Source organism: Trifolium pratense, linkage group LG1, assembly GCF_020283565.1.
Source record: "Trifolium pratense cultivar HEN17-A07 linkage group LG1, ARS_RC_1.1, whole genome shotgun sequence".
Classification (NCBI taxonomy): domain Eukaryota; kingdom Viridiplantae; phylum Streptophyta; class Magnoliopsida; order Fabales; family Fabaceae; genus Trifolium; species Trifolium pratense.
Window position 1 is genome coordinate 712,236 of NC_060059.1, and position 16,932 is coordinate 729,167.

The following is a 16,932-nucleotide window of genomic DNA, read 5'->3' on the forward strand; positions in this document are numbered from 1 at the left end:
CCCACCAAAATCTTTCTCCGTTTCTTCCACTTAACTCCTTGTAACCAAAAATCTCACTAATGCGAACAAGAAATTTTTTCATGTTTTTCAATCAGGAAATAGTTCATTGTTTCCCAATATCAATAAAATTACCTATTTACTGTCCAAGCTTATTTGTTCTATAACTTTCCTCGTAGCATAAAACTCCGGACCTAAAGGGAAACCAACTCAACAAAGTATTCCCTAATTTTGAAGATGAGGTGAGGAAGAAATCTAGATTTGAGATGAGATGATGATCTTAGATGAAGAAATCCGGGAAAATTAGGAATTTTTGGGATTAATCTCTTTTAATTAATTAATTTATTTAATATTTTATTAATCAAAATTAATTTTAATAAAATGATTTATTGAAATACAATAAACAATAATGTCATGTGTAATTGTAGTTTACATGTGTCATCTGCCACATCATGAAAATTGATTCAAAATGAAGCGGGGGATCAAAAGTACAAAAAATCTAAAATAGGGGGACTAAAAAGTTGGTTTTTGAAATAGGGGGACCAAAACTTCAAAAAATTCAAAATAGGGGGATCAAAACTGCATTTAAGCCATAAGTTTATTTAAAATGCATCAGATGATTAAATGTACATACATTTTTTAGTCGAATTGGTTGCGGAAAAGGAAACCCTAGCGACCAAGCACTCCCGCCTCCAAAAGCAGAGACCGAACAACCGCCAGTTTGTCGAAGACACGTCTGAAGAGGAGGCGGGTGCCCTCGGAATTTAAACCACGTCGTAAAAGTATTGTCCTTCTGCTAAACCCTTGCTGGTGGTGGAATTTATTTCTGTTTATTGTGCCAAAAGAAAATTTAAAACCTCGCATTCTATCACATCCCATATACTAAACACTTCAAATCTCCCCTAGTTCACAACTAACATGTCTAACTTTTGCATCATAGTGAACAATAAATTGAACTAAATATATAAGATCTTCCTTATCAGTTGCCATTACTATGAGAACTAAAAATACATTTGGTTAATTTAGTGTTACTATTCTAAAAATACACTTAAAAAATAACAGAGGAAGTATTTGGTATTAGAGTTTTTATGGATTTTTAATGCAAAATATATGTGTACTAGAATATGTAGCTTCAAAACCGTAATAGTTGAATTCAAGCAAGGACCGTGATTTTGGTTTCAAATAAATCTAAAAATTTATAAATCAAACATAATAGGTTTAATTGCACATTTGATCCCTTATATTTATTTTAGGTTTCAAGTTGGTCCCTTATCTTTTAAATGTTTCAAATTGATCCCTTATATTTTCTTCCGTTTAATAAGTTTGTCCCTCTGGTCAAATTTTTGACTAACGCCGTTAGATGTGGACACATGGCAAACGAAATACGAAACTTGACTTATAGCAACGACCACTATCCGTAGGTAAAAGTCAAACCACTTAATGCTAGAACTGACCCCCGAACCTGGTTATACCGGTCGTGAAAGAAAAAAGAAAAAAACTATTTGACATATATATATATTTTCTTTTAAATCTCAAAATGTGGACCCATCTCTTCAATACATGACTAGTTTGGTTGTTAATTTGCTATGCCTGCCTATAGCCCCCAAACAAGATCATAATTGTTTCTCCCAATAGCTTTCTTCTTCTTCTCTTGTTACGACCCAAACACAAAACACAAACACCACTATATATATTTCCTTCTGTTTTCTTCCGCCAATTACTGCAAACAAACAAAAGTCCTTCCCCTTTCTCACTTTTTCTATCAATCGTTTTCTCCTGTTAATTAACAATAATAATTCGTAGATATATCGTAGCATTTGTTTCTTTTTTCTTTTTTTTTTTAAATTTTTATTTTTCTTCTTATCCCGAATTTGATTTTTATGCTTCTTCCGATTCGTATCTGATTTTCTCTGATTCGGCCGCAGAGTTTTTCCGACCACTTCAAAGGTTCGTACTGCTATAATTTGTTATTAACTAATTAGGGTTTTTCTGAGATTTGTGTTAATTGAATTGTTTTTGTTGATTAATATTTAGGGTTTTTGAGCGATGGCAAATGAAGGAACTCATACTGAGACGTTAGTTCCTGTTGACTCCCATCTATTCGAGGTAATAATCTATGAATCATTATTATTTTCTCTCATTTTTTAAATTGTGTGTTTTGGACAATATTTAAATTTGGAACCAAAAGCTACTGTCTCGTCTTTGTGTCACTTAATGCATATATGTTTCAACCAAAGTTTTAAATTGCCGTTGGATTTACGTCGCGATTACAATTATGGACATGTCATGTTGTTGCAATTGCGATTGTGAAGGCCTCCGAACCTTTATGTTGCAGCTGCAATCGCGGTTGCAGTCTGCAATTTAAAACTATTCAGCCAATGCGGTCGTAATTGTGACCATGGAGGCCTCCAATTTTGGTTGCCGTCCACATTTAAAACTATGGTTTTGATAGAAAGAACTTTGATTAGTTTTTATGCTATGCATATTGATTATGCTTCAAATACATAACCCTCCTCGTCTCCTTTTGTTTTGTTTATAGAATCGGCTTGTTGATGCTAGTCAACATCAGACATCTTCATATGCTCCCACGACATCTGGGTCAGAAGCAGTATCATGGACTGTTCAGAGCTCCACAGCGAATGGAATTTATTCTAATCCAACCTACCAGTATGACCAGCATCCACAGCCGCCTGGAAGAAGCGTTCAAGATGGTCAAGGTGTATCATCAGTTGCCGGTAATTCATCAAATTTGGGAACAGCTAATGCACCACAAGATTACAATACATACACATCATATGCAAATTCTTCTAATCCATATGGTTATGGCAGTGCGGGATACTCAAGCTACTATAACAGCTATCAGCAGCAACCTAATCATGCTTATTCACAGCCTGTAGGAGCATATCAAAATACAGGTGCTCCTTATCAGCCTATTTCCTCCTTTCAGAATACTGGGTCTTATGCTGGATCCACAAGTTATCCAAGCACTTATTACAATCCTGCTGATTATCAGACTACCGGAAGTTACCAAAACAGCAACGGATACGGAAATCAAGCGCCGGTGTGGAACAATGGCAGTTATTCAAGTTATTCCTCTCATCCATATACAAGTTACGCCCCAGATTCCAATAGCTCATATAGTTCTGGTGCTGCAGCTACTACAGTGCAGTATCAGCAACAATACACACAATGGGCAGACTATTACAGCCAAACTGAAGTCAGTTGTGCCCCAGGGACAGAGAACTTGTCTGTCCCAACTTCATCTACTTTGGGTTGTCCTGTTCCTGCAGCAACTAGTGGTTATGCAACTCCAAATAACCAGCCCCCACAATCATATCCACAATTTTGGGGGCAAGAATCCAGCGTTCCTGCTGTGCCTTCTTTTCAGGTTTGAATATCATTGACAAAGTTTGGCTTCAAAGGACAGATAAATTGCTAGTTATTCATGCCAAATTGCTTTTGTTGTGATTTTAGCAAATAAATCCTTTTTGTTAGGTCTTTGGTGTTCCATTTCTTTTCATATTTTAGTATATTGGATATCTAATCTCTGTCATGCTTCAATGACACAATATTGTTGCATTTGGTTAGTCAGTTGTTTTGTAGTTTTGCTGGCTTAATCAACTTATTAACTTCATGTTTGTTTCTTTTGGTGGTCAGCCTGCTGCAGTAAATAGTGGTGATCATGATGGTTACTGGAAACATGGCGCTCAAACTAGTTCACAAATTCACCAAACTAATCCTATTCAACCAAACTATCAAAGTCATTTGGATTTAAATTCTTCTTATGATAAATTTCAGGATCAACAGACGACAGTATCTTCTCAAGGAACCAATTTCTATTTGCCTCCTCCTCCCCCTCCCCCTCAACAGGTAAATGCGGCGCCCGTACAAAGTGCACCACCTTTGGATACAAAACGAGTAAACAAGCTTCAGATTCCAACAAATCCTCGAATTGCTTCAAATTTGACATTTGAACAACCTAAGACCGAAAAAGATAGCTCCACATCCAGTGCAACATTGAAACCTGCTTATATTGCTGTTTCACTGACAAAACCGACTGAGAAAGTATCCTCTAATGATGCTGCTAATTCTATACTCAAGGTAGACTTCAACAATAATTTCACTGATTTTATTTCATTATATTCCAAACTTATTATCTCCCTGCCATTCGTTTATTTATTTTATTTGTCTTTTCATGATTAATGGAAAATAAAAATGCATAACATATGACACTATATAATAAGTTGATAGAAATTAAGGAATGGGAATAGTGAAAATAACAATTTATTGTTTTCACCATCTCTGGTACAAATTTTGAAAATTGAAATGAAGTCAAAATAAGGTGACAATTTTGTTGTTAATAGTGAAAATAGGAATGAAACCGGAAAAGTTATTCTTGAATCAAACAGTTTATTGTTTGAATTTACCGAAGTGTGGGTAGATTTTTTCAAAAAGAAGAAGAAAGGGATAATTAAGAAGGGTTAGGAGGATAAGTTTACTCCATGTAGAAAGAAAAAACAAAGAACAAATAAAAACACCAACAAAGCCAAACTATGCAAAAGGTGAGGGAAAACCCCTTAAAAGACCAACTGTCATGGTAATATGCTTGCTAAATATTGCCTTGTTTATAAAACTTAAGGCTAAAATAGTACAGGGCCTTATTTTGGAACTTTCGTATGCAGAGGTCTGACCTTAGTTAAATTATGTGTTGGCGCTAACAACCTACTTTTGAATTAACAAAAGTCGTGTTTTTGGAATTGATTACATGCATGAATGTTTTCATATAACACATTGATATTGCAACCAAAATTATGATGGCTTTATGCATGGTCAACGATGTATCTCGATTTGAAACAAAATTGAACCCAATATTAATCATCGTGCATATCTATTTTGGACATGTATCCTTATTCATTATTATCAATTCCCGTTCACTATGATAAATCTTAATTCAGTCTAAAGACTTACATGTTGAGCATTGTGTAGCCAGCCTCTTTTTGCCTACTGTATGGCCGTCCACTTTTCTTTTGTTATTTGATTTATGACTCGAATCTTGAAATATTTGTTGGTTCATACTTCATACATGATAAGCTTATAGTTTTTTTTTATGTCACTCATTTATACTTGAAAATGCCATAATATTTTTGTTCTTGGATTTTAAGAATTATACTAAGATAGACATTTCCAAATTGATTATGATTTATGATTTGAATCTCGATTTGATAACAATAGTTTTATGTATTTACTTCTAATAATAATCATTGAACTACTCTTGCTACAGCCCGGTATGTTTCCAAAGTCTTTGCGCGGCTATGTTGAAAGAGCTTTGGCTCGTTGTAAAGATGATAAGCAAATGGCCGCTTGCCAGGCTGTCATGAAAGAGGTGAGTTTTGCTTTTATTTTGGACGAAGTGAATAAAAATATTAAGTTAGTATTCCTTTAGCTAGTATTTATTAGTTCTTACTTCTTAGAATTCTTCTCTTCATGATTTTGCTAAATTTTGTTTGCCACTTTCTATGTTTGCATAATGACATGATTTTTTTGAATTATTCTTCTTGATGATCTTGAAAGCTAATTTCTGCTAGAGCTTAAATTAACTTCTATATTTTTATAACCTTGGGATCAAACAGAGCACAATGTCTTTTTATGCTTGATTGTTTTTCCTCCCTTGTGGAACTCTACCAAAAATTACAGAGCACGATGTAGTCGTCTTTGCCCTTTTTATTATGAGCGGAAACAACTTTGTAATTGTATAAGTCGCCTATATTTCGTCAAGTGACTTTGAAGGCATCATCGAGAAAAAGTGAACAAATTTATACATATAACATATAGTGCTGGTGGCAAGTGATAGCTGACATATAAGTACATAGAAATAGATAGACACAGACACACACAAATTGTTTATAATTAACATATTGATGATTTTAAAAACAGATGTATTGGCACCCTAAAATATAAAAGCCCTATATTTCTTTACCGCACCTTAATTTAAATTAATTTTCCCTTCAAAGTACTGAGTCTAAGTGCAAATAAAGGAGACATAAAGAGCAATGTTTAAGAAGCTTAATGTGTGTGATTCTTAATGAATAATTGGAATATTAGAATATTGAAACAAATCCTGGAGTTGTTAAAGGAGTCTTTTTTGCCACTTCCATTCTGCCTTTATGAAACTGGTACTCACAACTATACTTACTTGGTTGGTATCATATTTCTGTTTTACATGCTAATTGCTAAAACATCAGATTGCTCACCAGAGCCCGGTTTGAATTGTTCTCGGTGCTTGCTCCTTTAGTGTTTTGATTGATTGCATGTCCTACAACACTACTGAAATTCATTCTAGTTTCTAACCAGCAAATAGACACATAATTAGTATATTAATTTACAAGGATTTCTCTGTTGTGAATAATAAGCATTTAATTATTTGAACTGTCTAGTTGTGCTTGTCATTTCTCTTCATTGGCGTTGACAATATTAGTTGTTTTCCAGGATTTTGTTTGCCAGTTTATTTCCATAATCTTATCATACTCCTTAACATCCTTTTCAGATGATCACTAAGGCTACAGCTGATTGTACCCTATGCACACGAAATTGGGATATGGAACCGCTCTTCCCAATGCCGGATGCAGATGCAGTTAATAAAGAGTAAGCTGTTTGTTGTTTACCTTCTCCAAGTTGACATGTCATTCTCTTTATTAGTGTGTGAACTTCAGGTGCTTCTGATTTTCAAGATTTAATCAATGTAGTGTTTCTTCCTCCAATTTTTTTAACTGGAGTATATATAAGTACACATGTAAGAAGTTATAGGATTTTAGATGTTATCATGTGAAGATCATTTTGATTCAATTCAGACTGACTGGAGGGGCTCACCTGTGTTTCTATTACCGAGAAACTATTAATATTTCCCCCAAATAGAGTATGGTAGTTAAAATCTTCAGTGTTGCAAAGCACTTATAGTTATACATTAAATCTTGTAGTTCAAATTGGAACACTCCCGTTAGCATACAGTTGCAAATACTAACTGTAATCGTTTTTAATGACTTACAACTTTTCTGCATGCTTGCATTTTATTGTTGTTTTAACCTGTATCATGCACCCATCTGTCTCATGCGTATACCATGAATGTTTTTATATTTTATTATCTTGCTAATTAATGAATATTTTTTCTTTAAGTGATTCAATTATTATAGCATTCTTATTTTGTTATCATTACATGCAGTAATGCACTGTCTTCAACCCATGATTCTGTATTGCCAAAGTCCAAAAAAAGTCCTAGACGATCTAAAAGTAGGTGGGAGCCATTACCAGAGGAGAAGCCGGTTGACCTTCCAGTGTCAATAAGTAATGATACTGTAAAATACAGTAGTTGGGTACCTAATGAAAAGGATAGAAAGGTACTTATAGATATCTTAATTTATGGATGTTTTAATGTTCCAGCTGTGGTTATCCTTTTCACATTCTATTTTTGAATCTTGTGTGGATTACAACAGCCGATAGCAAGTCCACTTTTTATGTTTTCCCTCAATAATTGGGTTGTTGGTTTTATTTCATTTCATGCTGTTTTCTTTTTGTGGCCTATATTTGAGGTGCATGTTTATGATCAAGGATATTTACTACTGTGATCTGGATACTAGATGCATTGTGCATTTGTGTTCCCATTTGGTTAAATTGATGTGTTACATAGTGTCGTGTGAATGCAAATCTGATTAGGATTGAGACTGCAGTATAATACTACTGTTACTTTATTTATGTAAAACTTGAAATACTGTCATTTTTCGTGTCTTTTTATTTGCTATGCCTTGATTTTATTCTTGAATTTGTCTTGTATATTTAGCAATTTTTATAGTGGCTTTTGTGAGCGAGTTAATACCAACTGAAAATTTTATGGCTTAATTAGTAAAATGGTCCATTAAAGACATTTTTGGTTTCAGATTGGTCCCTTAAAGAAAAAAAGGTCTGAATAGGTCTCTTAAAGAAAAAAAAGGTCCGAATAGGTCCCTAAGACATATCCGTTAATCAGTTTGGTCCTATTCGGACCTTTTTTTATGGACCAAACTGATTAACGGAGATGTCTTTAAGGGACCTATTTGGAACGTTTTTTCTTTAAGGGACCAATCTGAAACAAAAAATGTCTTTAAGGAACCATTTTACTAATTAAGTCAAATTTTATTGATTCATTTTACTTATTTACTTTTATAATACAGAAACTATTTTGTTTAGTTAAGAGATTTTCAATTCTCTTTCTATTATATTTAATCCAACATACTAATTTATTTTTTTAATATTCTTTAAGACATGTCACTGTAGACAGATACTAACATTTGTACTATGTTGGGTCCTTGGCTTGGTTGTCTTCCTTACAATAAGAACCTCTCATGGATTTATTTTTGTGTGTCTGTCCCATCCTATGGATTTATTTTGTATGTCTGTCCTCCATGTTCTGTTTGGATTGGCTTTTTCATCTGTAAAGCACTCCTTCTGATCTCGATTATGAGCAAAAGTACCTAACCTCACTTAAGAAAGATAATCAAGAACAATTAATCTTCTTGATCTTGTATAAAAAAGTATGCATATTCGCAAAAGTGTCATTCATAGAAACTTGTTCCATAAGAATAAGAGTCATTGAAAAGGAAAACTTATATTAATTTAGGGGTATTTTAGGAATGACCATTAAATATAGTAGAAGTAGTTAAATTTGCATATATTGGAGACCACCTGAATATGGATACTTTTTGCTTATACTCGAGACCGGAGGGGGTATAAATATTAACCCCTTTATCTGATTGAGGTGCTTTCCAAGTATGATTATGTTGACAATGATAAGTATTTCTCTTCAAGTTTCATGGATGATTTGTTTAATTCACCTAAATCAATGGCATGCAGGTGGCTGTGGAAAACAAAGAGAACAGGGAAGACAGTTGGAGGAATACAAAATTGTCTCCATTATTGCAGAGAATATCTAGCAAGGCTCCTCAAAGGCCATTTAAGAAGCAGCGTCTTGCTGATGTTTCTATTGCTCATGAAAATGGTGATACATCTAGTGATAGTGATAAAGAACAAGGTTTGACAGCTTACTATTCTGCTGCAATGGTTTTTAATGATACACCAGAGGAAAAGAAAAGACGTGAGAATCGTTCTAAGCGATTTGATTTAGGCCAAGCACAACGAACAGAAAATAATTACTCCAGGAAAAAAAATGCTAGAGCTGGAAACTTTTACAACAGAAGGGCCAATGCTCTGGTGCTTAGCAAAAGCTTTGATGATAGTGTCAGCAAAGCTGTTGAGGATATTGACTGGGATTCTCTTACTGTGAAGGGTACCTGCCAGGAAATTGAAAAGCGATACCTGCGCCTAACATCGGCACCAGATCCTGCCACCGTAATATCTCCTTTTAAGAATTTAAATGTCATGCTGCTACTTCTATCTCTCTACTTTCTCACTTGTTTACTACTAATATCAATTAAATGTTGTGAACTTACAGGTAAGACCTGAAGAGGTTCTTGAAAAAGCACTGTTAATGGTTCAAAATTCCCAAAGGAATTATCTTTATAAATGTGACCAGTTAAAGTCTATTCGCCAAGACCTAACTGTGCAACGAATACACAACCAATTAACAGTCAAGGTACTACTGCGTCTTGATGTGTTCTGGTCACATTCTTTCATCAATTCTAATTCATATATCATAATATTTCTCAGTAATGGTTTCTGTACATATTTTTAAATTTCCCTATCCATATAGAAGAACTATTAAGGTGAAAGCAAACCACCCTTTTCTTTTAACACCGTTTATTTTAATATATCTCAACTGAAAATTGGTTTTTGACAGAACATACTGCATTTTTTGATTCATGTAATCGACCGCACCTATAGGGGTATAGTATGTGCACGCTGTAATTTCCACCTATCCTGATCTTGCTAACACGTGAAATGATGTTCAGGTGTATGAAACTCATGCCCGGTTGGCACTGGAAGTTGGGGACCTGCCTGAATATAATCAGGTTAGTTTTCTATATTATTTGAAGAGACTACAATAAATTAACTCATTTATGCTTTGGTTACTTTTTTACTGGTCTTGTAGCTATCATTTTATCTTCTGAGATCAGGGATTTATATATTTCATTCAAAGTCATTCATGCTTTTGAAACTATAATGGAGTCTTTCTTTATGTTGAAGTCTATTAAACAATGAGCTACCTAATGATACATAGGTGATTTGCATTTTGCATCAAGAATAAATACTCAAAAGGATAAATACCTAGAATCCGGTGGTGTAAAGGATAAATACTCAAAAGGATAAATATGATCCTACTAATCCTCCTTTTCAAAAGGATAAATACTCAAAAGGATAAATACTCAAAAGGATAAATAACTCATGGATCATATGATCCTACTAATCCTCCTTTTCAAAAAACAAATCCTACTTATATAAAAAGGATAAATACCTAATTTTTTTTAAAAAGTAACATATTTATGAAACTACAATACACACACACACACACAAGTATTAATTAAATAGTATGGCTCGTCAGGCCTATTTACCTCCTCTCGACCAAATTAGACAATTAAATAGAAAAAGTGAGCGGATATTTGCAGGCAGAGAAAAAAGCCAAGATTCACACACAGTAGAAAATAGTGTGAAATAGTTGTTCACAAAACGGAGCAGAGAAACACGCACGACAAACAACTTGTCACAGTAGGTGACACAAAGTAGAGCTGGTGTCTTACTGACTTACTGACTTATGTAATGATGCAAAGTAGTTTATTTAATTATAAATTTCAAATCCTTGTACAAAATGTAGGTACCAATTTGTTTTGGAAATGGGATCAGTCTATAATAGAATGTTGAGGATGTTACTTAACTTACTATTCACGTTTAGATATTGACTCCATTTGTGTGATTTCAGTGCCAATCTCAGTTAAACGCTCTTTATGCTGAAGGGATAAAAGGGTCATGTATGGAATTTGCTGCTTACAACTTGCTTTGTGTTATAATGCATTCAAACAATTACAGAGAACTCCTATCATCGATGGCAAGGTGAACCCTGTGTTTAAATTCTCACATATTTTTGTCTTCAAAATTCTTGGTTGAACTCTTATTGTGGAGTATATCAGAATTTTGTGCTATTATTATTAATACCGTAATGTTTACTGTTTTTTTTTTTAAAAAAATTTCTAGTTAGTCCTTGGGGAGTTAGGTCCCATAAACATGCATGAGTTAGGTCCCATAAACATGCATGAATAATTTTGGATATATTTATCTCTTATTAGTTCTTATATTTATCAAGGCAGAGGTTTATTTCTAATTTGCCTCAGAAATAGCATCCATAGCTGTGGTATTTGTTCCTCTCATGTTCTCACATTGGCTGTTGCTTCCATTTTGTTGCTTCTTAGGCCTTTATTTTTTTATTTTATAAGATTTTCAATGCCTCCAATTTTAACGTCTAATGATGTCTATGCTAGGTTATCTGACGAAGCAAAGAAGGATGAAGCTGTAAAACATGCCCTAGCAGTTCGTGCAGCTGTAACTTCGGGAAATTATGTTGCATTCTTTAGACTGTACAAAGCAGCTCCTAACTTAAACACCTGCCTTATGGGTGAGTAATGATTTTTTATTTTTTTTTCAATTGTAGCTAGTTGGTAAGATATATCTTAAGGCGGACAAATGAATATGATGTCTCTATTTCCACAGATCTATATGTTGAAAAGATGCGTTATAAAGCTGTGACCTGCATGTGCCGATCATATCGGCCAACCGTACCTGTTTCCTACGTATCCCAGGTTCTTGGATTCTCAACTGCCGCTGCCACAAATGAATCAAATGATGAGAAAGAGGCCATCGCTTTGGAAGAGTGTTTAGAATGGTTGAAAGCTCATGGTGCCAGCATTATTGCTGATAACAATGGCGACATGATGGTTGATACAAAGGTATGTTTGATTCTACTCTTTAAATTCGCAGACCAATAGGTTTAAGTCTAAGCATCACTCATCTCGTACCATTTTGAGAGTTGGCTTGGACTTGCTCTACGATCATGCTATAACCCATATTCATTTAGAATTTCCTGTCACTCATCAACCTATATTTTATAGATAGCTAATGGTTGCATACTTTGCAGGTCTCATCCACTAATTTGTTTGTGCCAGAGCCAGAGGATGCTGTGGCGCATGGAGATGCCAACCTTGCTGTTAATGATTTTTTAGCGAAGGCACCATTATAGTGAAAAATGTATCAACCCTTTAAATGTATTTGTAGGCTGGTTATATTGCACAATCAAAATAGAAAAATGTTGTCTAATCGAGTCCCAAGAACCTAGTCTCCAATCTGTGATTAGTGTAGTGGAATTGTACAATGTAAAAGGAAAAAATAGAAATGTATGGCCTTTGATAATCATTTGTTTTGGAGTGGATACCATTCTTTCTTGGGTAGTACAAACTATAGATGTAATTTAATTCAGAACTATAGATGTAATAATTGTTTTGGGTATAAATTATAGATGTAATTTAATTCAGAATATAAGTAATAAAAGCACATTTAAATTTCCCATTTCTTACTATCTAATCTATCTATCTTGGCTTAATTTAGATAGGATAGGAAAATTGAAGTTTACAATCAGTTAATCACATTATTATTAGAAATATAACAGTTGTTTCAACTCTGGCTGAAGAAGAAATTATAGACATTATCAAAGCAAATAGAAGCATTGGTATTTTTTTTTTTTTTCATTGTACAAATTGAAGCTCAACAATAGTAATATACAAAATTAGTTGGTTTAAGAAGAATCAGGCCAAACACTGATTTTCTCCTTCTGAAACTTGACATAGATAGCAGTAACAGCAGCCACAAAATATAACTGAATAATCACAGTGCCAGGTGTGTGGTAATTGATAACTCCTTTCCCTGTTGCCAATTCCACCAGCAACAGTGCCGCCCATCCAAGTATCGCAATTCTACCATTCAATTTCTCGCTGTATTTGCTGAACCCTAATTCCACCTTCAACCCGTCGGAAACCGCTTCTTTCAGTGGCACCGGCGGAAGGTACAAGCTGGATCCTGATCCTGATCCAGATCCTGACACAGCCTTATTTGACTTTCGGCTCTTTCGGATTTCCGCTTTTTTTCCCGGCGCGCCACCACTGCTACGGCGGCGGAGTTTGTTAAGGCGGTCTTCGAAATCTTCTCCGGTGGATTCGGGTTTGGATTGATCCGAATCAGAGGGTGGTGTTTGAGGTTCGGTTGCTCGTGTTGTGAAGAGAATGAAAGGCTTGCGGAGAAGAGGTTTGGATGAAGAAAGTGGAAATGGATTTGAGAGTTGAACAGAAGAAGAAGAAGCTGATGCTAGGTGCGCCATTTTCCTTTCCTTTCTTTTCTCACTCTCTCGTCTCTGTTTTGGATAACACACTTCTTTATTTTTTGTGGTATAATTTTCATTCAAATTTTTTTTTTTTTTCCATTTTCGAATAAATAACGAATTTAGTTACTAAAACAATTTTTTTTATTTATTTAATAAAACAATCATATATTTTCAATTTAGTGCATAGGCTACTATGTAGATATGATAAATACTGTATAAAATTCATCATCTCATATCAATATCATACACTTGCTTGGCATAGGATTTAACACACATACATGAATAAAAAAATAAAAAATAAAAATGTCACATCAATTCATATTTCTTTAACTATTTTCTCTTTTTTAATTATTTATTTATTTTTTATGGATTTTCATATACTTTAAAAATGAAGTTCCTAGACTTTATACATTTTAAAGTTTAGTTATTATATTTATATAGTTTAGAAATTAGAATTACTGCCCACAAGTTTTAGCACTGAAAAACAATATGTCAAAATTGTTAGATCGGAAGTTATGACCGGAGTTCGAACACCGGCTCCGTCACTTGTGTGTGTTGGTTTATGATGGTTTTGTCATTTTATCTATGTACCAAAAAAAAATAAATTAGAACTACTATCTTTGTCCCTAAATACGGTAAAAATAAGTTATAAATTAGTTGATAGCTGAAAAATAGTTGATAGCTGATGACTTATAGTTGAAAAACTAATTGAATAAAATTAAAGTCTTTGACAAATTTAATTGTCGTAAGTACAAAATGACATAATAAGGATAAAAATGGGTTAAAATGTAAAAAAACTATAAACTATAAGTTTGTACGCTTCTTGAAAAACAAGTTTATAATTCAATCTAATAAACTATAAGTTAAGTTATTGAACTTACCAAATACACCCTAATTATTATTGAGAAAGAATAGAATCAATTACATTCGTGGTCGTATAGAGTTAAGTTAACTACGTCGAATAGAACAATGATTAAATAACTCATAAATGGCTAAATGATAAATTTGTTAATAACAACAAAAATAACATTACATCAAATTGTTGAATACTATACTAACAAAACTCTAGAGTATTTAGTCCAAAAATTAAAAACTCTAGAGTATAGTTTCACCCGAAAGAAAAAGGAAAAAAAAAAAAAAACGACTGTAGAGCATATAATTTGTCACTTTGTTTATTTAAAAGCTAAAACATAAGTGAACAAATTTTTATAAATCATTACTTACTATCACTAACTAAGGTTGTATATGAACGAACCAGTTACGAACCTCCACACCCCCCTCCCCCTCCCCCTCCACACGCACTACCACAACCTCCACCTCCACCTCCACACCCCCCTCCCCCTCCACACGCACTACCACAACCTCCACCTCCACACGTACTATCACAACCTCCACCATCCACTCCGCCGCTGCCACATCCATACGCGCCTCCAGCAGCCATAATAATAAACATGTCATCATTACGTGTTGTGACATTCCTAGGTTGTGTTGTGACCTTCAAAGGTTTAGAGACCCGTTGGACACCTTTGTTTTTGGTACCATCCTTTGTTTTCCCTTGTTTGGATTTGGAGCAACAACTTCCCATATTGCACTTACAATTTTTATGTGGAAAAAACTTTATGTATTGCGTATTCAATTCAAACTCCCAAATATATCACATATAAAGTTGTGGAGTGACCTGAGATTGGAATTATTTTGAGACAATCGTGGGATCAATTGGAGATTTATATAGAAACTTTGTAGTATTTGTTTTCTACGCAATAAATTGCATTAATTGCGATGGATTTTTTATTTTATTTTACACGATGGAATATTTTTTTGTGGTAGTACTACATTTCTGCTTCAAATCTGAATATCTGATTATGTGATTCGTTTTTAATTTTATGTATTGGATTGGATTGTATTTTTTTTTTTTGTCAATTAGCCTAGTGGCTACACCTTGAAGTGGATAAGTCAAATGATTAGGATTCGAACCAGACTCATGTATATATAATCCAATGTTCCTGCCAACTAACTAGATTGTATTCCTTAAATAAATTTTTGTCACTATATAAAAACGATTTTTCCTTTGAACCCGTTTGTTTGTTTGTTTTTGGGTATAAAACAGTGTTATCTCTTTGGGCCTGTTTGTTAAACAACCTACTCAAAAATTGGGCTAGTTTGTTAAAGAGCCTACCAAAAAATTGGGCCAGTTTGTTAAAGAGCTTACTCAAAACGAGATTTACTTTTTGCGCCCCCAAATTTCACACGCACCCTCCGAAATTCCAAATTTACCCGTCGCTACTTAGAATGCGAGTGTGTAAATAGCATAAATTGGGGAAAAAAGAGTTTACATTCTAGGATGCAAACTGCAACCTGAGTTCGCTTTCTAGGATGCGAACCTTATAAAAATCAAATTTTTTTGGTCCTCTTCACCATTTTCTCATCTCTCATGAAATAATTTTGACCGAAACACAGTTCGTAAGTTAAAGTTTGAACCCTTCATTCACCCCTAAGAAAATATTTCGAATGGAACACTGTATGAGCGAGTGATTAAAATATAAAAAAGAGATTTAAATTTATAGAATTATATATGGTGTGCGTGTGTATGTCTGTGATTGATCGATACTGTCATAACCGCTTTAGTGGCCAATTAAAATATGGTATTGGACAGTAGCCAAAATTTTACAAGGTTCAATAGTTAAAGTGAAAATTAATCGCACTCTAAATAGCGAACTATGTTTTAGTTCACACTATAAGTAGCGAGTGACAATTTTTTTTACTCAAACTCAACTTTTGTGCCCCTAAATGAAAAATATCATAAAAAAAAAGAGTTCGCATCATGAAAAAATTTATGTATTGCGCATTCATACTGAATTTTCTTGAAAACCAAGACCATATGCTTATGGAAGGAAGTCCTCCTCCTATGGAAGCGAAACACGTGCACTTAAAGCCGCCATTCTTTGGCCCGAGGAGCTTTGTATATTGAAAGTGGACGTAGAACTAGATTGTTTGTTGGTGGTTCAAGTCAAAATTGATAAATCAAATGACCAAACTGAATTTAGTTTTATTATTGATGAATTTAAGTAAATGTTATTACCTAAATTTTAAGATAAGTTTCATTAAGAGACAAACTAATTTTTTCGCTCATACATGAACTAGGGCGTCAAAATCTTATGCTAATAGTAGTCACCAAACATTTGATTTGATTCGATTTTATATTATTCTCACGTTGATGAATGAAATAATATAATTTTATATATGTCACACAAAATACTCCCTTACAAAGAGATATTCATATCTTGTCTAGACTCCATCATCATTGACTTATAGTGTTATTGTTGACAAATAGCATAGTTGTTTAAAAGTATCCAATCCAAAAGAAATATTTTTTAAGAGTTCGAAATTTTGATTATTTGTTTTGAACTTTTAATTTAGTATCTTGTAAGTAAATTTATTCAATAATGTTGGTAAACAAGTCATATGGTTTTTTGAAGTACCCCAAAACCTTATATTAGTCAATGAATTTATAGGCTAAACACTAACATATATTCGAGTATTTCTCTTCGTCCCCGCCCCGCCAATTACATGCATGATATGAATAGTAAATC

The 16,932-nt window shown here is 33.8% G+C and overlaps 2 protein-coding genes across 2 annotated transcripts; one reads left to right on the plus strand and one right to left on the minus strand.

The window, feature by feature from the left end:
* The first annotated feature begins 1,532 nt into the window (after nucleotides 1-1,532).
* LOC123911291 (SAC3 family protein A) lies at nucleotides 1,533-12,541 on the plus strand. Its single transcript, XM_045962691.1, has 14 exons — nucleotides 1,533-1,944; nucleotides 2,032-2,103; nucleotides 2,537-3,385; nucleotides 3,655-4,098; nucleotides 5,279-5,380; nucleotides 6,542-6,639; nucleotides 7,214-7,388; nucleotides 8,878-9,372; nucleotides 9,476-9,616; nucleotides 9,933-9,992; nucleotides 10,898-11,028; nucleotides 11,454-11,587; nucleotides 11,683-11,918; nucleotides 12,107-12,541. The coding sequence occupies exons 2-14, from the start codon at nucleotides 2,044-2,046 to the stop codon at nucleotides 12,206-12,208; spliced, it is 3,027 nt and encodes a 1,008-aa protein (XP_045818647.1). The 5' UTR covers nucleotides 1,533-1,944; nucleotides 2,032-2,043; the 3' UTR covers nucleotides 12,209-12,541.
* A 129-nt stretch (nucleotides 12,542-12,670) lies between these two features.
* Nucleotides 12,671-14,478, minus strand: LOC123911296. Its single transcript, XM_045962701.1, has one exon. The coding sequence runs from the start codon at nucleotides 13,337-13,339 to the stop codon at nucleotides 12,761-12,763; it is 579 nt and encodes a 192-aa protein (XP_045818657.1). The 5' UTR covers nucleotides 13,340-14,478; the 3' UTR covers nucleotides 12,671-12,760.
* Nucleotides 14,479-16,932: the final 2,454 nt, after the last annotated feature.

Bases quoted from the DNA above. Each gene is read 5' to 3' on its own strand.
- LOC123911291 (XM_045962691.1), top strand. From the start codon at position 2,044: ATGGCAAATGAAGGAACTCATACTGAGACGTTAGTTCCTGTTGACTCC. The intron at 9,993-10,897 runs GTTAGTTTTCTA...GTGTGATTTCAG, and splicing joins ACCTGCCTGAATATAATCAG to TGCCAATCTCAGTTAAACGC. The intron at 11,919-12,106 runs GTATGTTTGATT...CATACTTTGCAG, and splicing joins ACATGATGGTTGATACAAAG to GTCTCATCCACTAATTTGTT.
- LOC123911296 (XM_045962701.1), bottom strand. From the start codon at position 13,339: ATGGCGCACCTAGCATCAGCTTCTTCTTCTTCTGTTCAACTCTCAAAT.